Genomic DNA, 26,977 nt, shown 5'->3' with positions numbered 1-26,977 from the left:
TCTTAGTGCACTGCAAGCACTTCACCAAATGTAACTGGTAGGCCCGCTGATTCACCTCATTCATGACTCCTTACAGTGGCTCCAACACTGTGGCAAGGTGGTGATCTTTAACTGAGTACCTGGCTACTTTGGGATACAGGGTAATGACATGGCTGACAAATTTGCCAAGGAAGTATGTTGGAATAGTGCTGTCCATCAATGTCCCATCCCGTTGCATGCCGTTACCTTCATTTTCTGACAGGTGCATCATGCATCAGTGGGAGACTGAATGGTTGCAGGTGACAGACAACAAACTGCGGTCACTCAAATCGGCCTAAAAGGCTTGGCGGACTTAGTCAGCCTCGCCCCTCGGAGGAGGTTTTGCTTACCAGACTGCACATTGGGCATAGCCCTTTCACACATGGCTTCCTCCTCCAGCAGGAGGATCCACCGTTCTGTGAAGTTTGTGGCATGCCAATTTCAGTTCCACATATTGTGGCTACGTGTGTTCTGTATGCTGTATACCTCGGTCTTGCTGGAGATATGCCCACCATTCTCGCAGATACCGATACCAGTGTTAAAAGAGTGGTGAAATGTTTGTGAACTGCCAGGCCTCATCCCTAAATTGGTGGTGAAGTGCGGCAGACTTTAATACGTTATAAACTGCTGTGCATGTGGGGACAGCCTTCGTCCCCACCCATGAGATTTGCATGTTGACTTTTTGTCAGGGTGCTGATGACCATGATGTTGAGCACCCCTCAACCCAAATCATCTCATCTCATTTATTGCGTGAACGATTGTCAGTCTGTACGGTTTCAGATGCAAACGGTTTCTCAACACACACCAAACAGTTGTATGTGGGATTTGCAGTTCGTGAGATGCATGCCGGATCAATTTCATAGGGCTGTTGACAAAATATTATCTCACTTGCTCAATGACATTGTCAAATGTGCTTGGACGGCCTAATGATTTCCCATGTCGTACTGAGCACCCTATTTCTACAAAACACTTAGGCTACTCATAAATTGTAGGCCTACTAGGAGGATCCTTAGCGTTATTGGTACAGAAATTACGCTTAAGTGTTGTTGCCGATTTGGATTCTTCAAACCAAGACACAGAAGTAGCACACTTGGGTCCAGTGAAGGCAGCCATTTTTAATGCAACTGCCACTAGCGCTCCTTATGGTGCGATTCCGCACTAGCAACCTACGCGAGACAAAACTTGATGTATTTCCCTACGAATTGACACTACAGTTGCCTCTGTAGGTACTAAAAATTAATGTATATGAATTTTCAAAGTGTACAGTCCTTTTTGAAACACTCAGTATATATCCATCATGACTTCAGAACTGTCCTTACACAGCTCCAGTTTTGTTTTAAAAGCTTCCTGTTGTATTCTAAGGCATGTTTCAGCCTTTTTAATGAATTTTTTCAGTACTTTGCAGTATCGTTTATAGTGAAATTCTGGCAGTCAGTTATGCCTCCAATTTGCTCTGTGGTACTCAAAAGGTATCAACTGCTCAAACTGATTATGGTTGCAAGCAGGAAAGCAGTACAAAAAATCAAAGTGGTGGTTTGCAGTTCTGTTAAATATTTTCATTGTCATTATCTGCTGGAAGATAAGATTTGTTTTTTATTTGTTGTAAAAGAACCATGTGTTGGAATCTTACCAAAAACCAGTCTATTATGTTAGTTCATAACATAGTTCTTCAGTATGAAGGGATAAAAAATTCTTTTCAGAAACATAGATTTAAACACTTCATGGTTTCGCTGAGGTTGTCTTGTTCTTTAAATAAAACATTTATTTATTTTTGGCCTATTTTGAGCACTTGGTCATTAACATGCCCTGTACATATGCTCATGCATAAAAAAAATAGCAGGTTCTCCATACAGGCCTAAATAAAAAGGTAACTCCACAAGTCGTGTCCAAATGCCTTATCAACCCAATTGACCACAGATCACTTTGTGATGATGTACAGGAAAACAGATTTGAGTTTTATATTCCATTTGACAATAGAAATGAGTAGAGAAAGCTTTTTAAAGTTTCACAGTGCGGTTTATTGTCACTTGAGTTGGCAATGCTATTGATCGTAGTGTGAAATTTTTAAATTTGACTGTATCTACAATGTACTATCAGCATACATTTGATTATATATATGGTAATGACTGTGTGGTTGCCTTGTCAGTATTGGACAGTTCGATTTTATTCTAATGTTGTACAGCATCAGCAGAACTATGACATTTTTTAATCGGTTTCATGGCTGTGGACCCAAGGAGGAGAGAATTTTTTGAAACAAATAAAAGCACACATAGCAAACACATTAAAACTACCCACTTATGTCATATTAAATTAAAGTAGTTGTTAAGCTGTAGTGCAACTAAACTACACAATTTTTAAGACTTCTTTTCAATTGCACATAAGTTGTTATTGTGCATGGGAAAAAGTCGTAAAACTGACAGGACGACAACTCTTGTTCTATTATGACCTTGCAAACTGTTGCTTTTGTTGTCATTTCTGTTAGCCCCAGTAACATTAGTGGGAATAAGAAATCTTCCATAATTTGGAGAATCAGGCAATACAGAAAAGACAGAGCAAATATAAACTGCGAGGCAGTAACTAAGGACAGGCAACACAATTACGGATGGAAGTAAGCCTCTAGATGATATAAATAGGGCAAGGAAATTTCTGGTAGAAGGATAATTTTGTGACGAGAATATTCTATTGTGCATACTGTAAAACATTCTCCTTCTGTAAATGTTGATCATTCCACCTTCATGGGTGTGGGTAAGATGAGTTTTCTTGACTTCTTAGTGTGATTTTAGTTTTCCATGTGATGAACATGAAGATTATTTATTGTTTGTAATGTTCTTGCACAACTCACATATGCTAAACATTCCGGAATCCAGTCCACTAATAGTTACTTTATCTCGGTGGTTCCCATCCTGGGGGTGATTAGCCCCTGAGGGGTAAAAACAAAAGGATTCAACTATGTTTAAATCACAAAACTAAATTATTTGTAATGTATGAAACATTGTTTCGGGGGTTACTGCTTGCAAATTGTCTGTATGAACATAATCTTCCTCATGTAAACCACTGACTACACCCATACGACACATATGTCACACATGCTTAAATATCTCATGAAAATGCTGTCTCGAAGTTCTTAGTAGTTCCTGCAGTAGATCAGAAATTGCTTTGTTATTCACTTTGCAACAATAAACTAACTAGTTGACAGCACAACAGCAACTATGTAATGGCTTCCCTACTGCTGTAGGGCCTACAATGTATTATTATTATTATTATTATTATTATTATACAAATTTGGCCGTTAAAGACCGTGAAAACAGTTATTTCTTGCGCTTCTGGGAAGTCTTCTTTCTCTCAGTCCACACTTCTTTCATTCTTGCGCTGAAGGCAGCTTTTCTCTCTTCAGACCATTTAGTTCCACAAGTCTTCTTAATTTTCACACCGAAACCCGTGAATGAATTTAGTTTTTTTTTTTTTTTTTCTAAAAAGGTTTCTGTTAAATATTGTTTCCTGATCTATATCCATTTCTTTTAGATCTCTTTCTGTGTTGATAAACCATAAATTTTTATTTTTTAGATTTGCGATGTACGAAAATATTTGTTTTGTAAGCCTATTCGGGTTCATCCTCATGATGTGAGCATAAAAGGAGCATCTTCTTTTCCTAATTTCGTCTGTAATTTTGCTGCACTTCGTATACACTTCTTTGTTGCTTTTTAATCTGTATACAGGCTTGCCTTGATCATCTGTTATTTTCCTGTGTCCAAGAATTGTCCTCACAATTCTTCTTTCACGATTTTCTGTCTGTTCTGCGTATGTAAAATTTGCCAGTGTTTCTGATGCATATAGTATCTGCGGTCTAATGACAGTCTGGTAGTGTCTGAGTTCAATGTTTTTGGATATACATTTTTTTTGAATACATTTGTCTGCAGTAGTGAGTTGCTGTCTCTAGTTTTTGTATTCTAGCCCTGCAGGCTGGATGACCTTTTGCCACAGGCTGAATTAGTTCACCAAGATATTTAAAATGTTTAGATACCTGTATTTTCCCGTATTTCGTAGTTATTTTCTTTGGTGGATTTTTGATATTTGTAATGATTTCTGTCTTTTCAAATGAAATTTGCAAGCCTGCTTTTTCAGCAGTTTCTTTAAGTAATTCTATTTGTTTTATTGTGTCTTTTTGTGTGTAAGCTAAACAGGCGAGATCATCAGCGAAGGCAAAACAGTTGGTTTCAATGGCTTTGTAGCACTTCCCTCCAATTTGGACTTCTCAACTCCATGTTTTTGCGTGAGTTTTCTCCATTCTGCTATGACTTTATCCAGAACACAGTTGAAGAGTACCGGGGACAGCGCATCTCCTTGTCTGACGCCAGTTTTGACCTCGAAATGCCGTGAAATTTCTCCTTGGAATTTTACTTTTGATGTTGTATTTGTTAATGTTTCTTTGATTATGGTGATTGTTGTTTCATCTATTTCATATTCTCGAAGTGTTTTGATGAGTGTGTCCCTATCGATTGAGTCATAAGCTTTTTTGAAATCAATGAATGTTATGAAATATTTCTTGCTCCTTGTAGATAAATAGTTCATTGTTGTTTTGAGGTTAAAAATTTGTTCGGCGCAGGATCTTCCTGGTCTGAAGCCAGCTTCATATTCTCCAAGTTTTCCCTCTATAATTGGTGATACACGATTGAGCAGGGCTTTTGATAGAGTTTTGTATGGGACTGGGAGAAGCGATATTCCACGATAGTTGTTAACATCCCTTTTGTCACCTTTTTTAAACAAAGGGTGAATTAGGGCAGTTTTCCAGTGACTTGGGATTTTCTTGGTTTCCCATACTTGTTCAAGTTCTTTGTTTAGTGCTTCTACTGATGTTTCTCCCCCAAGCTTGAGCATTTCTGCTGTAATTGTGTCTTCTACGCATGCTTTCCTGTTTTTGAGATTTTTGATTATGTTTGTGATTTCCTCTCGTGTCGGAGGTGTTGAATGTGTTGGTAATGTTTCTGGTTGCGTAAAACTGAGAGTCTGGATGGGTGTTTGGCAGTTTAGGAGTGTCTCAAAATATTCAGCCAGGATTTCACAGTTTTCAGTATTGTTGGTGGCGAGAGTCTTATTATTTCTCATAAGGTTTAGGCAAGGGGACTGGTATCCTCGGAGTTTCTGGTTGAATGTTTTGTACCAAGCTGCCGTGTTGCATTTCTTGAAATTCTCTTCGATTGAGTCCAGTTGTTGTTTTTCATATTGTCTCTTGGTGTTGCGAATAGTTTTCGAGGCATTCTTTCTGGCTTGCTTAAATTCATCAAAGTTGTTTTCAGTTTTATGTGAGTTCCACTTTTTCCAGGCTTTAAGTCTTTCATGCAGAACTTCATTACAGTTGCTGTCCCACCACGGGTGTCTCGGTTTGCTCTTTTTTGGAAAGGTTGTTTCTGTTGCCTCAATCAGCTTGTTCAGAAATTCTTGGAGGTTTTGTGAAGGGGAGAATGTCTTTAGTTTTTTCTGAAAATCCTTGAGGTTAGAGTTGGACTTAAGGTTGTAATTTCTCAGGGGTGTAAGATCAAAGTTTATTTTATTTCTGTTTTTATATTCACCGTTTCTGCTTTTCTGTTTGTTTTGTGGGATCAGTTTAGTTTTTATTTTCGTGAGATAGTGATCGGAGTCGAGGTTTAGAGATTTTCGGACACGTGTGTTCAATATTTCTTTTTCACATTTGGAGGAGATGGCAACATGATCTATTTGAAATTCTCCGATACTCTTTATCGGAGATACCCAGGTTTTTTGTTTTCTGGGAAGATGTTTAAAACGTGTTGACATTAGCTTGAGTTTAAACTGCTTACAGAGCATAATTAACCTTTCTCCATTTTTGTTGGTTCGTTTGTGTGCGGGAAAGTTGCCGACAATATCGCGGAATTTCTTTTCTTTTCCAATCTGAGCGTTAAAATCTCCTAGAAGTAATTTTGCATTGTTTTCTGGGATTTCTGATATATGATCCTTACGGTTTTCCCAGAATTCATCTGTTTCTTCCCTATTTTTAGCATTATTTTTGTCATTTGTGGGAGCGTGAACATTGATTAATGTGTGTTTTTTATTTGCACATCGAAAAGTGAGGAAAGATGTTCTCGATGATGTTGACCAAAAATGTTCGACAGAGTTCAGAATTTTTGTGTTTACAGCAAAAGCTGTGCCAAGCTGAGGGCATTTCTTCATTACAATTTTTCCAAGTTTTCCTTTAAATATTCTGAATTTGTTTGATTCAAATGTGTTTTCATCAGTGAAGCGAGTTTCTTGTAGCGCCACAATTTATATGTCTTCCGTGTGTAACTTGTCTGTAAGGTGCTTAAGTTTTCCCACTTTGAGAAGGGAGTTTATGTTGAGAGTTGCTATGTTGAAGATTTTTCTGGGTTTAATCTTGTTGGATTTGCATGGTGTTGCAGACTCCCCAGAATCCATGGGTCTGCTTGCGTCGTTGCCGACGGTGGATTGGCCACCTGGTGTAGTTTCGTTATTGAAAGACATTTCCATCATGCGTTAAGATTGTAACTGTTGAAATTCTTCAAAGTTGGGGAGATTACTTGCGTAACCTACCAGGAATACGACTAACGTTGTTAGCGTTAGAAGGTTTCTTGAAACAGCCGCCTCTAACATGAGGAACAGACGCTGCTCATAAGCTGCCCAATCTGGGTACAGACACTTGCAGTTATAGATTTTTGGTTCCTCCGCTCTCTCAGCCGTTGGGAGTTAAAAATTCCTCATCCGCCTATGAGACCGTTGTCCGGTTTTCACCCGTAACCCTAGGCAGGGGCCTCACAGGGTGCTACCATCCAGAGCCAGATGGACCCAGGTTTTTCTTACGAGGTTGTTACTCCTCCCCCTCCTCCTCCCTCATCACTTGTAAGATGAGGATCTGGGCTTGGGACCGGCAATGGCGGTTATTATTATTATTATTATTATTATTATTATTATTGTCGTTGTCGATATAATCATAGTTATTATTGGCAGTGGCTAGACACAAAGCATTATGCCTAAGTAAAGTGTGCACATTTTAATTTGGTAGATTTTAAATGGAGGTGGGTGAAGCAAGTGTCTCTAGGTAGAGGACTGGTGTAGAGGAAGCATGTTTTCTAATCAGTTTTCACCTGTGTCAATAGTGCACTTCCTTTGGTGAGAAGAATTTTTTGGTAACACTTGCAGTGCACGAGACTTGCTCTATCTTTTTACAAAAAAGGTTGTTCGAAATAAGCCGTACCTATAGTCTCACTGAATTATTACTTTGTGGGTTTTAACAAGCATCTAAAAAAAATTAAATATTATTTATCATCCATCATTTTAAAACAGAGTTCAAATAAATTATCTTTCATTCCAAGTGTATTTAATAACCTTTGCGATGTGGGGAGAGGCAGGGGGTACTATCTAATATCTGATTGCACTTGGGGGTAACAGTCTTGGAAAGATTGGGAATGACTGATTTTATCTACTATTTCTTTAAGCCCCTGCCTTTTTGTGAGTGCTCAGTTCCACAGAGCTGTGACTGTAGAAAAAGTTACCAAGTTTTCCCCATCTGCTGAAACACCAGTGGGAATATTGAGCAGCCAATGCTACTTCAACAAAGTATCTCAACTATTGCGCTACTGCCACATGTGAGATTTCAAATGTCTGTCTGTGACAAACATTGAGGGAAGAAAAAAGATAAGTGGTTGGAATTGGGATACAATAAAGAACAGTAGTGCCATAAAAATGAATTTTGAGACAAGCATATAACGGATCATGTTTTAAGTAAGGACAATTTTTTACAAAAGTAACCAAACATTTTATTTTCGAACTACATTTATTTCACAAATTTGTTTATTTTTTATACATTGTTGCCATGTTTGTCAAACAGAACTTAGTTTTGAAATCAGTCTTAAAAGTAGTATTCCACCTGCTTTGACAGCCATGAGTTCATAGTGGTTTTCACTTAATCGTTGAAGCACGTCCTGCCAACATGGCATTTTGGCTGCCCAAAAAGGTGGAAATTGCTTGGAGAAAGGTCAGAGCTGTATGGTGGATGATCCAAAACTTCCTGTGAGAAATATTCAGTCAGTTTCAGAGTCTGGACAGAAGTGTGATGCCTTGCTTAAGCAAAATACCATGCCTGTCCCAGAACACAGTTGCCATGATCTGGTGCTGTGGCAGCATGTGTTCAGGTTTGGGCTTGATTGGAGAGGTTGAGTGCTATCATTCCATTAAATGTTGCTGGGATTCAGGGGTGAAATTGGATACCTATGTTTGATGACCTTAGACAATGCGGCTTAACATGTCGCCCCTCAGACATAATGAGTCAAAAAGGTGAGGGAATTGTCCAGTATCTGTAGTTTCTGGTCTTCTGTGAGGTATTTGGGTACCCTACGATAGTACAATTTCTGAAGTTCAGCGTTTCAGACACAGTTTTGTGCAGTACAGACGTAGACACTTCAGGATAATCCATTAGAAAGTAGTTACTGTGCTCTTCTGCCCTTCTGAATTTTTGTGTGAGTTGCAGTCACTAAATCTTCCGAGGCCACAGATGGTTCACCTGAGTGTTAATCACGAACGCCGGCCGGAGTGGCTGTGCGGTTCTAGGCGCTGCAGTCTGGAACTGAGCGACTACTACGGTTGCAGGTTCGAATCCTGCCTCTGGCATGGATGTGTGTGATGTCCTTAGGTTATTATTTTATTTTTACCATTAGAAATACATTTATTTTATTGTCGAAAGAAACCCAAAACCATGTTCTGAAATAGTGTTTCACTTATCCATTAGACAGTGCCAAAAGTTCCTCCAAAAAATCATAACACCACACACAAATGACACACCAACAAATGTAAATCCACCTGATTGAGGTTTAAACCTTTGAAACGTGTAGTGGAGATAAGCAAACATTGATTGCTAACAGTAAACTTGTTGTTTTATTTAATGTCAATAACAGTCAAGGTAAAGCCTGGCCTACGATGTTTGCATTTAAAACCACTTTTCAACTGTTACCCATTTTTGCTCCCTGCCTTTGCTCATTGCATTAACACCATACACCTCACAAAACTGTCAATGAATGGGTGCAGCCAATGTGTTTCATGCACTCAAAAAAAAGTATTGCATACCATGTCTCGCACACGTTGGGAAATTAAATAATCTTCAACATATTAAAAATACAGTGTTCAGCATGCAGGGTAGCTACACAGCTGCAAATGATGTCTGCTTGTTTGCAAAGCATGCCGGAAAGTGGCACATATGGTTCTTTAGCATTCTTGCTAACTGTGGAATTACAAAAAATACTCTTAATTAAAAAAAAACATCCCTTGCACATCCAGATGATGAATCTTGTTACAAGCGTGCACACATAGGAAGTAAAGTGCATGTCACTGGTGGAATGTATGCAGTGAAAGGATGCTTAGACATAGGTAATGCGGTCCCTGTTACAATCTGCATAGATCCAATCCATGACATATCTGTTTACACTGTTTACTTTTATAAAAGGGAAACACATAGCCAACTAAGAATAAATTAGTCATAAAAAAAAACAGTCCTCAGTATTTTTTATATATATGGAGTCTTCACGGGTTGTCATCAGAGTAGCGTCATTGTTTTGTAGCAACGTTTCGATGGAATGTGTCTCCATCTTCAGGCAAAGATGATGGAGATGCATTCCATCAAAACGTTGCTACGAGATGACGACGCTGCTCAGCTGACAACCGACGAAGACTTCATATATGAAATTCGCCGAGAAAGCCTGCACTCACATATAGTCCTCAGTATTGCTATATAGTGTGTTTGACAATGTTACTTCACAAATTTCCCAAGAAATTCATGACCAGATTTTGTTGTTCTGTTTGTGAAGCCGAAAACTTTGCATTTCAAGCCAAAAGAAGGTTGTGTGTAATTTTTTTGTAGCTCTAAGGCTGACAGCAAAATTCTGTCTAGGAAACCATAGATTGATATTAAAATTTGAATTGTTTGTCGTGTTTTAAAACAGAATTTCTATGTTTGATCCTGAAATTGTAACATATGTAAGGTTTGTAGTTACTAATGAAGTTTCTGCATTTTGTGTAATTGAATGACATTGTTGTGTGTTTGGTGGCCTTGAAATTGTGCCGTGTTTCATCTGCTATTTTTCATAATTTATTCAGTGGCTGTTGTGCAGTGGAGGCAAAAATTTTGAAAGCTTTTAACTACAGTATCAGCACTGTTTGTGCAGTATAGTCACTATTCATTGCATAGTGTTAGTAACATTCGTTGTGATGTGCTTACGTTAATGGAACTGCTCTTTACATTTACTCAAACTACTTTTTGTAGAATTTGTATTTACATTTTGTAGTTGTCACTCAAAAGTTGTCATCTCTCTTCAGTGTTCTTACAGTACAATTTGTCATTGTTGGTGGTGTTACGTGGCTTTCTTTTCCCAGCTGTACACTTTGTTGCACCACGAAGTATGGCAAAGGGAGATGGAGGGAGAGGTGGTGGTGGTGTCGGTTGCGGAATCCACCTCACGCGAGAAGATTACTATACCTCTCCACCTTTCCATCAACTCAAGAATTACACCGAATGTGGAATTTATACTGTTGAGAAATTAACCATTGGCAGAAATGGATTTGGAAGCATCACATTTGACAGCCCAATCAATATAAAGGACTTGAACTTCGATGACATAGGTTTGTAGCTCTGAATTATTGAAGATGTAAAGTAATACAAATTTGTGTGTGCATTATTCATTTACTACATGCAGAATAATTGTTGCTTTCATATTTTTGGTGGGGGTGACTCTGATCCTGCAGAAGTATGCATGGGCTTCTGAAAATTCTGCATTGTCACACAGTTTTAGTTGTCCATGTATATTGTGTACTGAAAATACACATATGTTGGCTCCTTTCTTGAAATCCAAAATCATTTTGAACTAGAAGTAATAAATTCATGCATTTCTCATCCCACATCACTAACCTAACCTAACTCTCTGTCATGTGCCTCATCATTCTGTGGTAATGAAGAGAAACAATGATTTACATTTAGCATATTTTGCTGCAGGCACTTGTTGAGAGAGAGTATTTTATTGCATTTCCATTTCTATGGTTACTATGGCGGAGTGCTCTTCAGACTTAATTGGTGCATTGTAAATTAGAACTGCCTACTGTGTAGACCAGATGCACTCAGCATGTCATGCACTAGAGTTTGGTGCTTGGATGTACACAGCAAACAAAACAAATCCTTTATGTACTGATAATTACTATCATCTTTGTCAATGGTGGGGAGAAGTGTTGGAGGCTGTGGTAGTGGTAGTGACTCTGTGAAGTATTCCAGTATTGCAATTATGTATTTAAAGAGAATGAACATACATAGTCCAATTTAGCATGCTGTGCTGTTCTATGGAAGTTAATGGTGTGGTGTTGGTATTCCCACAGCTCATACGTGCATTTTACCCACATTGTGGAGAAACAGTATCTCTCTCTCTCTCTCTCTCTCTCTCTCTCTCTCTCTAGTGTGTACTAATTGAACTTTGAAAATGTTAGTAAGCTGTAGAACTAGGTTCTCCTCTGGTCATAGGTGCCTGTTCGTCACTCAACTCTTAAACTGTATGGCAAATTGTTGCCTGCACTTGTTCCACTTTTTCAGTTTCACTAAGGTCTTTCCAGGACCATATTTAGATCTAAAAAGTTTCTTTAGCTGCATTCGCTACGAGGCAATGTGTGATCAAAAGTGTACCAAACTTTCAGTATTCCACAATGATATTTTTGTCTCCAATCTTTCATGCTAACTATTGAAGCACCATAACTATGATCAGAGAGAGAGTGAAAATGGGTTAGTTTTGTTTCAAGATTTAGGGTCCAAAGAAGAGTGGCAAGATTCGTGACTGGTGCGTTTAGCCATCGCGAGAGTGTGAATTGTATCCTCCGCCACACACTGCTTGGTGGCTAGCGGAGTATATATGTAGATGTAGATGTAGAATTTTCTTAAGATTGCTCGAGAAAGTATATGTAGTGTAAAGTATTTTCAATCGCTTATTCAAATAATAAATTTATTAGTAAACAAAGACAAGAAATAATGGTGCTTGAGTAAAAAAATAGAATTACTTTTTAGAGAGTTGCAGTATATAATACATAACACCATGATATTTAGCACGTCACTTTGTTTCCATGTTACGACTATATTGATTTCTGTGTGCCCAGTTTATGTAAACCTTCCATTATAAATTTATTTCATTTCTATGACTCTAGAATTACGTGGAATTTATCCCTTTCATGCTAAACATTCTCCACCTAACAAGACTGTGCCTTTAATTCCTGAAGCTCGCAGGATGCTCATATCTTTCGTGAAAAAGTACTTGGCCAACACAGGGCATTGGCCCGTGCAGCAATATTCCCTTTCTGTGCTGCAGACCCATCCTTCTAATATTCTTTTTGCCCCTCAGTCTTTCCATTGGGTGGTCTTCTTGGTGTCAACCATGCTTTGATTTGGTTTGTGGTTGTTAATGGTTAAGTTTGACCTAACACTCGTTTCCCAGATTTTTTGCAGAAATGTGAACCAAACGGGGAAGGTCGCTCAAAGTGGTGTGCATTCTACCTTTTGTGTTTCCCTGTTTTTGCACTCTTCCTCTCTGGCAAAAGTAATACACCCAAAGCACAATATCATAGCCATCCCATTCTAGGGTGGGTTGTCAAGTACCTGCATAGTGGTAATCCCTGATTATGCAGGGATCACACTGTTTGTGCCTGCACTGGAGTCTAACCATATATGCCAAGGAGTATGTGTCCATCGTGGCTGGGGCATGGGGATTCCAGTTGTTGGGAGGGCCCTAATTATGACTGGGTGGCACCAAAGTGGATGACTTGCAAATGAAGCAGCTCAAACTTTCTTCCCCTGGTGGCCATATGGCCCCAGCAGTCTCTCTGAAGGAAAGGATTACTATATTGCACAGATATATGATTCCACAATGTTTGTTTCTGTGGCTACTTCATGGGAGGAATATAGGGCTAAGAAATGAGGGGAGAAATACTCCCCACAATATTTAGTTTGCTCTGGGATTGATAGAGATTCCTCTCTCTCCATGAAGCCAGTATTCTTTGTTTAAAACCTTCAGGGCAGGTTTGGGGAAGTAGCAGCAGTTGTGAAAATGAAAAGGAGTTCATTTCCAATTAAAACTGTATCCCCTGCGTATTTGTGGATGCTGCATGCCTGTGACAAGCTGTGTGATACTCTTGTAACTATCACCCCCAGAACAGTCTCAGTATGATAGAGGGTACCATCTTCCACCATGATCTTTTATAGACCAATGATGATTTACACACCAGTTGAAGCAAGGAGGTGTGTGTATGTCCATTGTGTCCAGTGGGGACCAAAGGAAAATAGGGTTGATGCTGAGACCACCTCTTTGGCCTTCAGAGGTGACTTATTGTCTGATAAGGTCAAAGTGAAGGGGTATCAGTGGATGTGAAGCCCTGTGTTGCCACTCCTATGCAGTGCTTCAGATGTGAGAGATTTTGGCACGTCTTCACATTGTACAGCCAACACCATATGTAGGGATTGTGGATGTCTAGTTGCACAGGAGTGATCATTGTGCCCCTCCCCTGGTCTGTGTCAACTGTGGAGAGCACCATCACTGTTAACCCGACTGCACCATCTTAAAAAGAGGAAAGAAAAGTCAAGAATATAAGACTCTTGACAAACTTACATATGAGGAGGCAAGAAGTAGTAGGATCATCATCCGGTATGTGTGATGGTTTGCTATGGCTATGTCATCACCCTCTCTAGTGACAGTGCTCTCATCCTTTCATCCTTCGTGGCTTCTATGTTGTGTCCTCGTGGAAACCTATGAGGAGCTCTCCCCATTCAGTATTCACAAGGCATTAGAGGACATTGCTGGATACCTAACACATGTGAAACAACTTCATAATGGAGCATTTCCACTCGGATCTGTTAGTTCAAACCAAACGTCTAAGGCTCTGTATGTAAGGTCTTAGGTGACTACCCCTTTGAGGCTGAGTTGCATAATGCTCCTAACTTTTACAAAGGCTTGGTTACCTGCTCTGATATAATGGAGGTGGACCTTGTGGAGTTACATGAAGAATGAAAAAATTTGGATGTCACGGGAGTGCAGAACTATACGGGAAGAGTCTGTCCATGGAGGGTGGGGGAGGGGGAGGGGGGAGGGGGGGGGGGGGGAAAGACTTGAGTACACACAATATGCTGTCGGGCTTGGCTGTCACTTGCTCCAGGGGTCGAATTATCGAGTGACCCATCCATACTGAGAACGAGAACATCTGCCTTTTGAACTTCGGGCAGATGACACCCTTTTCCACAGCAAGAGGGGTCTTCTTCAGCCATTGACATTTGTTTTTGCCCCCCCCCCCCCCCCCCCCCCCCCCCCCTCTGCTATTGCAGACACAGTTCAGTGGGAAGTGGCTACAGATATTTACATTCTAATGATCACTTCCCAGTGTGGATCCGTCTGCCGACTTGGATGGTGGATGACAGGAGACCACAAAGATGGATCATTCAAAGGGCAAACTGGTTGCTGAGCAGTCGATACGCTATTTTTGAACAAAAGGATTGTGCATGGGAGACGGTGGCCGGGCTGCCACAGAATCTATCCCCCAGTCTAACAACCACCTCATATGATGACCTGTACCTTGGTGGAATGAGGACTGTCAGTTGGCAATCGGAGCCAGACGAACATCTCAATGGAACTTCAAATGCCATCCAACTACATAAAACCTTCGCGCTTTCAGATCTGCAAGAGTACATGCGAGGCAAGTGATAAAATAATCGAAAAAGGATTCCTTGAAGGAATTCACAACTTAAATTAATCGGTCCACTTCCACTGCGCAAGTTTGGGAACCAATAAGGCGGATTTCAGTTGAGGGAAGTACACTTCACCTTATGACCTCTTCAGAAATGGGACTCAGCTAAAACCTGAGCGTCTTTTTAGTCACTGCGTCATCTAGACAAGCTCCTGCATTTCAGCTTTTCCGTAGAACTGCAGAGATGAGGAAGCTCCTTTTCTTATCACATAATGAGGAAATCTACAACCTTCCATTCTCCATGTGGTAACTGGAATCAACTCTGTCTATGGCCAGAGACACTGCTCCAGGACCTGGTGAGATTCATTATGCCATGCTCTGTCATCTCTGCCCTGAAGCAAAAGGACAGCTTCTCTCTTGTTTCAATCAAATCTAGTTTGATGGGCAGTACCCTATGATTTGGAAGGAGGCAATATTACTTCTGTTATGGAAAAGGGGCAAGTTCTGTAGAACCCCTAACAGTTACCGGAGTGTAGGCCTTACCTGTTCTATGGGTAAGAGCTTTGAACACATGGTAAGCTGCTGTGTCATCTGGCTTCTTGAATCCTGATGTCACCTGAGTCATTCCCAATGCAGATTTCAGGTGCTGCCGTTCCACCCTTGACAACTTAAGTCTACTGGAAATGGTGATATAGAAGTAGTCCTTGTGCCAAAACCATTTGGTTTGTTTGTTTTTTTGACATTGAAGAAGCATATGACACTACTTGGAAGTACAACATTCCTCGCCAACTTCGCAAATGGGGACTACGTGGACATCAGCTACTTCCTATCTCATCCTTCCTTGAGGACTGGCACTTTTGCTATCGCATTGGTCATACTTTGACTCCTATGTTCAAGGGAATGAGGTACTCCCAAGGCAGTGTACTCAGTGACACATTGTTTGCCATTGCTATCAATGGCATTTTCTTCCATTCAGGAGCCCTGTCAAATGCTCTTTGTTTGTGGATGACAATGCAATCTTCTGTCCTTCCTCCAATCTTACAATGACGATGAGGCGGCAATAGGTGACCATCAAGAGGCTGGAAACCTGGGCCAAAATAACTGGTTCTCAGTGTTCACCAGAGAAGACAATATTTCGGTTTTAACCATGCTCATCGAAGTTTAACCAACCAGTGCTCGCAATGGGGAACACTATTTTACATTTTAATGACACTGTGCACTGTTTGGGTTTATTATTTGTCAAAATTAACTTGGCACCCACACCTGAAAGACCTATAAACAAAGGACTTCCAGTCATTGACTATTTTGAAATGGGTTAGTGGAAAAGCATAGGGAGCTGGCAGGTTCTGCCTCCTGCAGTTTTATAGGGCATTTGTTTGATCACATTTAGATTAAGGCAACATGGTCTGTGGATCAGCCCTTATTTCCTACTGCAAGATGTTAGATTCTGTCCACCATGAGGGCATTCAGATATTGACTGGAGCCTCTTTGACCAGCCCAGTTCAGATTCTGTGTGCATAGGCCAGTGAACCACCAATCTGGATGTGGCGACGTATCATTTTGGCATGACAGGCACTAAAAATTGCAATGTCACCTCAGTCATTGGCATTTAGTGCAGTAGTCCAATCCAAGTTTGAACGGCTGTTCAGGAATCAGCCCCCCCTCCCCAAGGGGCAAAGCCACTTGGGATACGTGTTGCTGACTGTCCCAAGGATCTGGATCTATCAGACCTCGGAATACACAGCCAGGAATGGAATGTGTTGCTGCCTTGATGTCTTCAGATGCCCAAAGTGATTTTAAGCTTGACGCAGTACAAGAAAACTTGTATTCCAGATTATATTTTTACAACTTTTTCTTCCATTTTAAGTACAGACCATAGTTTTATCACTGTGTATACAGATGGAGCAAAGCAAGAGAATGTCCTCAGTTGTTCCTCTGTTTTCCTTGATACAATTTTCAAAGTGCATCTTCAGGAACAGCGTACAAATTATGATACAGAGTGACATGGCATTATGATGGCATTGGAGAGGATTCACAGACATCACCGTACAAGGTTTTTTGTCTGTTCAGACTCACTCAGTGCACTGCAGGCACTTCACTAAATGTGTCCAGTAGACCATTTGATTCAGCTTATCCATGATTCCTTACAGTGGTTCAAACACCATGGCAAGGTGATCCTTCACTGGGTACCTGGCCACATCGGGATATGGGGAAACGACATGGCCAACAAACAGGCCAAGGAAGCATGCTGTGATGGTGTTGTTTGGCAGTGTCCCATCCCATTGCATGTTGTCATCTCATATTCTGACAGACGCATCGTGCATCAGTCGTAGACTGAATGGTTGAAGGTGACATAAAACAAACTGTGGTTGCTCAAATTGACCACACAGGCATGGCGGACTTCATGTCAGCCACACAGCTGGAAGGTGGCTCTCCTTACAAGGCTGAGTATTGGACATAGCCCCTGTGGTGTGCCACTTTCAGTTCAACATATTTTGAAAACATGTCTCCTATATACTGATATTAGGGCAGTCCCAAGTCTCAATGGAGATCTGCCCACCAGCCTTGTTGATACTGATTCCAGTGTTAGAAGAGTGGTGGCATTTTGTGAACTGTCATGCCTCATCCCTAAATTGTTGGGAAAGGGAGGCAGACTTTAATGCATTACACATTGCTCCGCATGTGCGGACAGCCTTCATTCCCTATCATGAGACTGGCACGATGACTTTCCATTAGGGCACTGATGACAATGATATCCTAAAATAATAATAATAATAATAATAATAATAATAATAATCATCATCACCCTAAGTGACACCTCATTGCGCTTCATGGCTGGGTTTGCCCCCTAATAAAATGGTAAAAACCACAATGCAGGAAACAGTATGTTAATACATTGGACCACATACCCCCTCCTTTGCAGTTTAGGTAAAGGTATGTCTCACTTCTAGACACCAGACCTGACAGGTGCTCCTTGTGTCTCCCGGAATGGCATTGTCTACACTGACACAAATGTTGTTGCCAAACATTTTGAGATGTGTTAAATTCGAGCGTCTGCATCTGAGAATTATCAGCATGCATTTCGTGTCCTTAAACAGTGGGTGGAGCAAATTCTGTTGCCTTTCACTACACATCACCTGCGGCCATATAATGCTCCATTTAGTGAGTGGGAATTCCTCAGTGCTCTAGCCTCTAACGGTTTGTCCTGTCACAGGTCCAGGACCAGATCGAATCCAGAGCCAAATGCTCAAACACCAATTGGTGTATTGCCGACATCATGTCCTTGTCATTTTCACTGGTATCTGGAGTGAGGGTGAGCTCTTATTTCAGTGGGGAGAAAGCATGATTCTACCACTACTGAAACAAGGTAGACCTCGCTTCTCTTCGTCGGCTTTACACAGCTCTGATTGTGTCCTACCTTGATTTTGGGAGTCTGGCACATGGCCTGGCATCACTTTAAGCATTGTGGTGTTAGACCTGATACACCATAGTGGGTTTTGGCTTGTGACAAATGCCCTTTGGCCCAGCAGCCCTGTGAACAGCCTGCTCGCGGAAGTTGAGGTCTCTCCAGTACAGATGAGCCACCAACAACTGCTGCTTAACAGCACTGTGTGTGTGTGTATATATATATATATATATATTGAGTGCACCCTTGAACATCTGTACTACTGCATATTTTTTCATGGTAGGGAGATCCATCTCTCACAATAGCATCCCATTACTGGTGTCATGATTGCAGTTTGCATACAGGGAACTCCCAACTTCCATCTCTCATCTCTTGTTAGGGAGCAGTCACATATGCCCGCACCGCGTGTACGCTGTTGTCAGATGTCTTGACCTACACTTTGGACCAAAAGACTGTTGAATCCATGATTTTTTTGTCACACATTTCTGGCCGTCCTTGGTGCATTAACAGGTTTGGAAGTGGTATACACTGACGGCTCTGTCAGTGGACAACAGTTCTGCCCAAATACATGAAAGATGCAGTGAACTACACTTACTGCTGAATGGGTCCAGAGTATTAAATGAAGAATTGTTGGCCATCAGATGACCCAATAGTCATGTTTGTTCCTGCACTGCTGAAATGTTATTTGTTAGTGACACTAGTAGTAGTCCTTAGGCTGTTGACCGGTGCTACCCTCCACACCCGTTGTTAGTTACTATCCAGGATCTCCTTCCTGACCTCCAAGCTGAAAGCTTGGTCATATGTGTGAACACCAGGTCATGTTGGGACCCCAGGAAATGAATGTCCTGACAAGTTGGCAAAGTTGGCTACCAGGATATTGATCTTGGAGATGATATCAGAACCAGACCTTTGGTCAACTGTACACTGTCAGTTGTTGGTGACCTGGAACTTGGGTTGATGTGCATTGGTTTCTCTGAACAAACTGTGAGCAGTGAAGGGGACTACAAGCATGTGCTGGTCTTCCCTTCATGCTTTTTGCAGGGAATTTTCTGTTCTTTCACCCTCACATTGGCTGCACTTGGCTGACCCATGGCAACATCCTATGACGTAAGGATCCACCTCACTGTTTGTGTTTTGTCCTACTAGACAGCCCAATTTGGCCATCTTATGATGAAACCTTCAACTTGCTGACTTACTGCCTCTGCCGCAGTACTGCATTCATCACAACAATAAAGCTGATGTAAACATTACACTACGTATTGCAGGAATCTCATTGAATTTAATTTCATGTGGAGCAGAAGCCATGCTGTCCTGAGTACAGTAAAGTATAGTAATAAGGGCACGTTTTACGCTGTGAATTACATGCACATCCACTAAACGACAGTGCAGGAAAACAGCTTTATGAGCACATTTAACTTGGGCAGAACTGACCAGCCAGTTGGTCCAACTAACCTACAGTGATGTGAACAGTTGCAGCTAAGACATAAAAAGAGATGAGCAAAGAAACAGTGAAGCTTCAACTGTCATTTAATTTTTAAGTAGAATGTGATAATATGTAACAAAACTCTGGCAATACACTTTTTATGGGACCAGATGGAAAATATAACATGCTGTTCTTAGCTAAAGTAGTATTGTAATTAAAAACAAGTTATGAAAATTCCTAACTTGAACACAGGATAATTTTTCTGCGTGAGCTGTGTGTGACAAAAAAGTGCATTGCAGATATTTCATTACACGGTTAAGTATTGAAGCCACTGACAGTGCCTGGTAATCTCTGAACTGTTCCTATACCTGAATCCGAGGAGTACGAGGGGGTACCCATAAAAAATGGAATTACTTTTTAAAAGCTATATACAGGGTGTATATAAACTCCGGGAACACTTTGTTATTTATTGCACAAGAACCAAACATTGTACAGATATCATTCAAATGTCATTTTGAAGAAAAACCCTGAAAGTTCTCTCTCTCTCTCTCTCTCTCTCTCTCTCTCTCTCTCTCTCTCTCTCTCTCTCTCTCTCTCTCTCTCTCCCCCCCCCCCCCCCCTCTTTTTTTTTTCCCCAAGAATTCGATTACCTTATTGACGTCTGCCAGGTCACTTACGGTTTGCATATTGAATGTTTTGTTGTTGTTGTTGTTGTTTTTTTTTTTTTTTTTTTTTTAACAAACTTTGAGTTTCTCTTCAAAATGCAATATGTATGACATCTGTGCAATGTTTAGTTCTTCTGCAGTAAATAATTGAAAGTGACAACCTGTATTTTCAAATTGTTTACAAAACAACATCGCCTTCAAAATACTCTCCATTACAACTAATACATTTGTCCCACCAGCGCTTCCATTGTTTGAAACATTTTTTTGTAGTCTCCTTCAATGTTTTAAAATTGGTGTCGTTTTATGCCTCTTTTTATGTATGGAAAAAAGAAAAAGTTGCAAAGAGCCATGTCAGGTGAGTAAGGTGCGTGGGGCAGGGGAACTATGCCAGTTGTAACCAAAAACTGTGTGACGGATAGCTGTGTGTGCAGATACATTGTCATGGTGGAAGAACCAGTCTCCTGTCTGCCACAAATCGGGTCTTTTCGTTTTACTTTACAGACACTGTTGCGCAACCTAATAACTCCCAAATAAAAGGTTTGATTGACAGTGTGATGGTCTGTGAGCACAAGCTCTCAAATTTTTTCAATATTTTCATTGATTCAGGCAGTCGATGGATGTCTAGATTGAGGTTTGTCATCAATCGACATGTCGCCATTTTTAATTTGAACAAACCACTTCTGTACTTGAGTTTTTCCTCTAGTTTCATATTGGTAGGCTGTTTTCAACATTAAAACAGTTTCAGCAGCATTTTTACCGAGTAGAAAACAAAATTTCACAACTACATATTGTTCACTTAAACTTGCAGTCATAAAAAACGAAACAAGAACAAAACAGCACTAGGAAAAACAATGGCTGCAGATGAACAGAACAAGCCAGGTCACCACAGGCAACAATGAACTGGCAATAAGTTGTGCTGTATGCACGTAGTGGCATAACTGCCTACAGCACAAGCTCCACCCACGGCAATGTTATCCATGTTTTTTTACATTTCCGTACAGTAATGGGATTGTCACCATCTACGTTGATAATGAGTTGATCAACAGAATCCAAAAAGCCACGTAAGCACCACATTTTCTCCTCTTCTTTTGTGGTGTGCTGTTCCCCATCTTTCCAGTGTTTGGCTGTGATTGTGACAAAGCTTCGTGCATTCATGCTAGGATGTCTGGCAGCTTAAATGTCTCGTTATTTATTACAAAAAATCCCGTAACTTGGCTCCAGATGAATTCTATTGAGTTGAGACTGCAGTGGTATTGTAGCAACTGTAAAAATGCAGTATTTGTGTGGTATGATCTGTGCCATTAAAATTTTTTTCCATGGTTTTAAGACAGGTGTCAGACCACATTCATGGTATAAAATTTTACCACCACCGGTGTACGTGTGCTATGGTTGTTGACAAGTCATCACATTTCTGTTTTTATACATCAGATTTAGTCATGTGATGAATGAACTATAGTGGATGGCAGCAAACTGGCTGATCTGGTTTTAACTTTTTCCCATGAAGGTGGTTTGTACTCTTCTCTGTGAGAAAAGGCAAATGGGCCTCATTGGCTGATTGAGGAATGGATGGGTCCCCGTTGCCTGCTCTGACCCAGGGGCCCCTGGCTGCCTTTGCTCAGGGATGTGGCCTGGCTCCTGTCCTTCCCACCCTCTTAATTCTTCTTATTGTTTTACATCTGTCATAAATTTACCGTCTCATAATCGTTGTTCTCTTTCCTGAGATTGTCTGCATTGCTAGTTTTCTTGTGGTAATTGAGGGTGAAGAAACATTGGTCGGATGTGGAGGGTGGGTCTTCCATAACATCACACATCCCAGGAATGTTCATTCAGTCAGTGCAGTCAGTTAATAAAGATAATACAGTGACTGTGTGGAGATCACGATGTGGTTGACAATTGGCTACTACCATTAGCCATTTCTGAACTGTTGCTTGCAAAGTTATTTTTATGAAACTACACTTAACGCACTTGCCTTTTTGGTGTTTTGAAATGTTCCCATTGATACACGTTTCCTTACTAACATTTTTAAGGCAAAGTAATTCATTGCAAGCTTGGTAAAATCCACAATGGAAATAATCATTTTTCTTTTGCTGACTATTTAAAGTTCTCGTTACTTGTTAAAGTTTTATTCATATGGCAAATGTGGTGGCACACTGCTAAGAAGCTGGACATAACATTTGGGAGATACAGTGTTCATATACCCATCCAACCTGTTAGGTTTAAGTGTATTGTAGTCCCCTTAAGTAAGTTTAGGTGAATGTCAAGATGATTACTTTGAATAGAATGTGATCAATCTTTTTCCTCTTCCTTGATGAGTCAGTACTTGAGCTCATGTCTCATCAGTAGGATTTTAAACTACTATTTTTGTTTGTGTGTTTTAAACTGAAACAGCATACAGTCATTAGTGGGGTTTTCTAGTGGGGTGTGTCTGATGCCAAAAACTTCTAGAATGAGCCTCATCTGTAGCTTGTGGGCAGAGGCTGGTAAGCCACCTCTTTGTTAGAAGGCACTTTCTCATGTCGCAACTGTTTAGTACCAAAGTCAGCACTCCAAAAAGCAAGTTCTTTACTGGTTGCTGTGTGTAACTTTGGATCTGGACGAAGGGCCATATGTGTAACCAATTCACTCCCAAGCAAAGTTGGAGCAAGTTTTTATTGGTTATTAAAGAGGTCTTAGAGAATTCTAGAATTGAAGTAGAAAGATTAGAAATAAAGCTGTCCCCAATTAGGAGGAACATAACTATTTGGTGTGGTTAAGTCCTGGTTTTCCTCAGGAGTTAGAGCTCTCTTACCTAGTTAGTTATAAAATGACACGCAGTTAAACTTGGTGCTCTGACTTAACCCTGTTGTACTTAGTGTTAAAAGTAACAAAATATGCTTGAGGCCCTATGTAAAAGTTTGATATTATATTATTTCTTATGTACATATGCTGACATAATAGTACGCAGGATTATAAATGGCACTTCATATGACACAAATAGTGCATAGGTTGTGCATAAGGCCACATTATGAAATGTACAGCTGATTCTTCTTCTTCTTCTTCTTCTTCTTCTTCTTCTTCTTCTTGTTTTGTGAATTTCACAGAAAGGTATTATCTTTCTTGTAGACTGTACCATGAATTCCTTCTCATTTAATTTCTTATTTAAATTACTTTTATGTTATTGTTCCCCATTCAGCAGAAACCGTCAAGTGTCCATTTCTTAGCAGGTTTTCTGTCTGTTATAGTGCATATTAATCATAAGGAGGTAATAGTATATCCCAATGAGGAGCAGAAACCTCCTGCTGGACACGGTCTGAACTGTGCAGCAGAAGTAAGGCTGGAAAAGGTGTGGCCGTTTGATAGCTGTGTGTCTAAATACATAACTGATCCTCGGGCTCTTGAAGAAATTTGCTTCGTTGAAAAACTGAAAGAAACTAACCACAAATGTTCCACAAAGTTTATTAACTATATACCTGAAAGTGGAACATGGATATTTAAGGTATGTGACAAAATCAATTTCATTTGTTTTAGTAAAATGTATGGCATGGTATTACCACTCATTTCATGAGTGAATCTTGTAGCAGAGATCATACTTCAAATGTAATTTTATAGTAAGTACATTGTGTTTAATCTTAGGAAAATGGAAGTTTTGGAATGGAAACAGATAACCAAATGGCTGCAGCTGATAGATATGTGGCTCACTTACAAATGAAACATCACAGAAATTCACCATCTTTTTAGCAACAGTTCTTCAGGTTGAGTTCACTCTTGCTCGACTTCAGTAACATTCTCACTTTCAACATAGCATGGTTTACTACTCTGAGAGATACAGTAATAAATTGCCACCTTTCTGAACTAAAAAAGTTCAGATTGTTGTGTCCAAAGTTCTTGTTTGACTTAAGGTACCGTTTTGAAGGCTGCAGAGGATTAATTGCAATAAGAATAGACTTCACAGCCTACTAACCCCCTTGGGGGCTCACCACTCATCGGCGGGTTCGTGCTTGGCTTCCACGGGGCCTCAGCGTTTGCAGCATCTTTTCCCTTCCGTGCTGCATGTCTGTACTCTTGCTATTCATTTTCCATTCCCTTGGGGAACATGTATGAGGTGTTAATGGAAATGTTCTGCATTGCCTGTCGCTAACGTAAGAACAGTCTCACCACTGTTTTACGCTCCCTTTGCCTTGCTTTGTTTCCCTTCTCCTCTTGTTCCTCCACTTCGGGGTTTGAGGTTCCTCTTTTTCTTCTTCCTCCTTATACGCTCATGAAGACAGGCTCACGTGTCTGATGTGTAACAGGTGACTGGGTAATGCGTAATTCCCAGCCCCGGGTCGACAAGTAGGGTTCACACATACCCCTGGTACAGGCCAGGCCCAGGGAGGGATGATCGCCTGAGCTACAACCTTCCAAAATTGCCCATTGGTCCCTCTGTCAGGTGTTCAGGAGGTGTGACCTGAGATGTGAAGAATCACCTAAGGCAGCTGTGCCTCCTTGTGAAGGGGCTCCCAGTTGGAAGGAGCTCGCCATCAGAGATGCTGGCAATCGTGAGGAAATTTCTCGCAATGAGCTAATCCTCTCCACAAATCAACGCTTACGAAATGTAAACATAATGAGGCTAATGATTCGAAGACACTTACCGCTGCACCACAGTTCCTCTTGGTCTCTCATACTGAAGATGGTTAGTCCTTCGCCACAGTAAATCTGTTTATTATTCAGAAAGGTGTTGATGCAGTTGTCAACCCTGTGAAATCCTGCTATTGTTCACAGAATGGCACTTTGCTTTTGGAGACTACTTAAGATTCTCAAGCACGTCAACTGCTTGCCGCCTCACTTCTCCACAGCTACCCTGTTCGTTTCGAGGCCCATAGAACTTTGAATTCTTCCTGTGGTGGTATTTACACTAGGCTGCTCGACGGTCTAACAGAGGCCGGAGTCATATCGTACCTCTCTCACCAGGGTGTCATTGCCGTCCATCAGGTGATGAAAAAGGTAGATTCGTCCTTAGTGCCCACCCGCACTATTTTTCTCACCGTTGATAGAGTGATGCTTCCATCCAAGATCAAAGCAGGCTACGAAATTATCACAGTCTGGCTGTACATTCTGAACCCGATGTGCTGCTACCAGTGTCATTGTCTCAACCACACTAGAACATGTTGTCGACACCCAGCCAAATGTGTAACCTGTGGTAGGTATGCACATGAGGGCAACTGTACGCCTCCTTCCTCATGCTGTATCAACTGCAATGACGGCCATGCCGCCTCCTTTCAGGATTATCCTGTGTAGCTTCATGAGCGGGCTGCCCAAGAGATCTGGGTAAAGGAGAAAGTGCCTTACCCAGTCGCACATAAGTTAATGGCTAGTCACAAACCCTGCGTCGTGCCCTCTGGCATCTGTAGTTCCGTTCTTGCTACCTCTCACTCCATGAAAGACATGGCAATGCAGACATGTGACCTCAGATTCAGCTCCGAGGTTGTGAAATCGCCCAGTGTCAAGGTAGCATCGCTATCCCCCTGTCCATCTGTGCAACAAGCCATTAAACTCTTGCCTCAAGGGGCAAAGCTACCAGCTACACAACCAGTAGGCCAGAAAGGACAGGAGCTGAAGACTTCCTACGTCCCTCCAGCCGAACAACGCCCTGAGTCTTGCTCTATCTGGAAAGGCTCAAAGAAGTCCACCAAAGTCAAACAGTCTTACCCTTTGCTGACTTGACAATCTACTTCGACAGTGTTGCCACATTATACCTTAGCCTGGCCGGCCTCTGTGTCACTGGTGTGCACCACCAGTGTTGGAATCCATAGACTGACAGCACAAGGAAGCCGATGCTTCTGTGGACTCCATGGAGCAGGATCCTCCTGCTTCTGTGCCCTGTAGCAGTGACTCTTCACAGGCTGCCATTCAGCAGCCGTCGAGGTGACACCCCTACATCTCTTCATCATCATGACTCTCCTCCAATAGAACGTTCACGGCCTTCGGTCCCACAAAGAGGATTTACAGCTGCTTTTAGCATCACAGCGTCCCCTTGTACTCTGCCTTCAGGAAACAAAATTGAGCCCTCATGACCACTTAGAGCTTCTAGTTACTGCCCCATCTCACTTACCAACTGCATTTGCAAGATGATGAAACATATGATTCATGCCCGGCTGGTATGGTGGCTCGAGTCTCGCACTTTACTAACAAATGCATTGTGTGGATTTTGAGCGCAGCATTCTGCAGTGGACCATCTCATTACTTTGTCCACCTCGAAGAAGGCCTAAGGCATGTGCTAGAGAACTGGTATCCTCTGTACCCTTTACACGTGGGGCTTCCGTGGCCACCTGCCCTGTTACCATCAGGAATCTTTAAAAGACCACGTTTTCAAGGTGCATGTGGGTTCTGCTTTGTTGGACATCTTTATCCAGGGAAAGTGTGCCTCAGAATTCTGTCCTGAGTATCGTCCTCATTGCTATCACCATTAACCCTATAATGGCCTGTCTCCCACCTGGCATCTCTGGCTCCCTTTTTGTTGATGATTTTGCCGTTTATTGCAGTTCTTCACGGACCTGTCTCACTGAGCGGCATCTTCAGCGATGTCTTGATCATATTCACTCCTGGAGCATTGACAGTGGCTTCCATTTTTCCACTGACAAGACTGTCTCTAAGAGTTTCTGCGTCGCAAATGTTTTCTCCCACTGACTTTACGTCTTTGGCCTGTTGCCCTTCCATTCATTGAAACTACAAAATTCCTAGGACTCATGTTCGACAGGAAACACTCTTGGTCCTCCCATGTGTCTCACCTGG

General features: G+C 41.2%; 1 protein-coding gene across 3 annotated transcripts in view; it reads left to right on the top strand.

The window, feature by feature from the left end:
* LOC124721137 (nuclear pore complex protein Nup98-Nup96-like) overlaps nt 1-26,977 on the top strand; it is a 229,336-nt gene that overhangs the window by 65,387 nt on the left and 136,972 nt on the right. For all 3 annotated transcript variants that reach the window (XM_047245955.1, XM_047245953.1, XM_047245954.1), the window contains 2 exons: nt 10,408-10,653; nt 23,449-23,702. In XM_047245955.1, coding sequence (XP_047101911.1) covers nt 10,434-10,653; nt 23,449-23,702 — 474 coding nt within the window. In that variant the 5' untranslated portion in view covers nt 10,408-10,433. The remainder of the gene's footprint in view (nt 1-10,407; nt 10,654-23,448; nt 23,703-26,977) is intronic.

The sequence above is a fragment of the Schistocerca piceifrons genome, chromosome X, assembly GCF_021461385.2.
Source record: "Schistocerca piceifrons isolate TAMUIC-IGC-003096 chromosome X, iqSchPice1.1, whole genome shotgun sequence".
Classification (NCBI taxonomy): Eukaryota; Metazoa; Arthropoda; class Insecta; order Orthoptera; family Acrididae; genus Schistocerca; species Schistocerca piceifrons.
The sequence above is the reverse complement of the archived record's forward strand: the minus strand, read 5'-3'. Positions and strand labels throughout refer to the sequence as shown.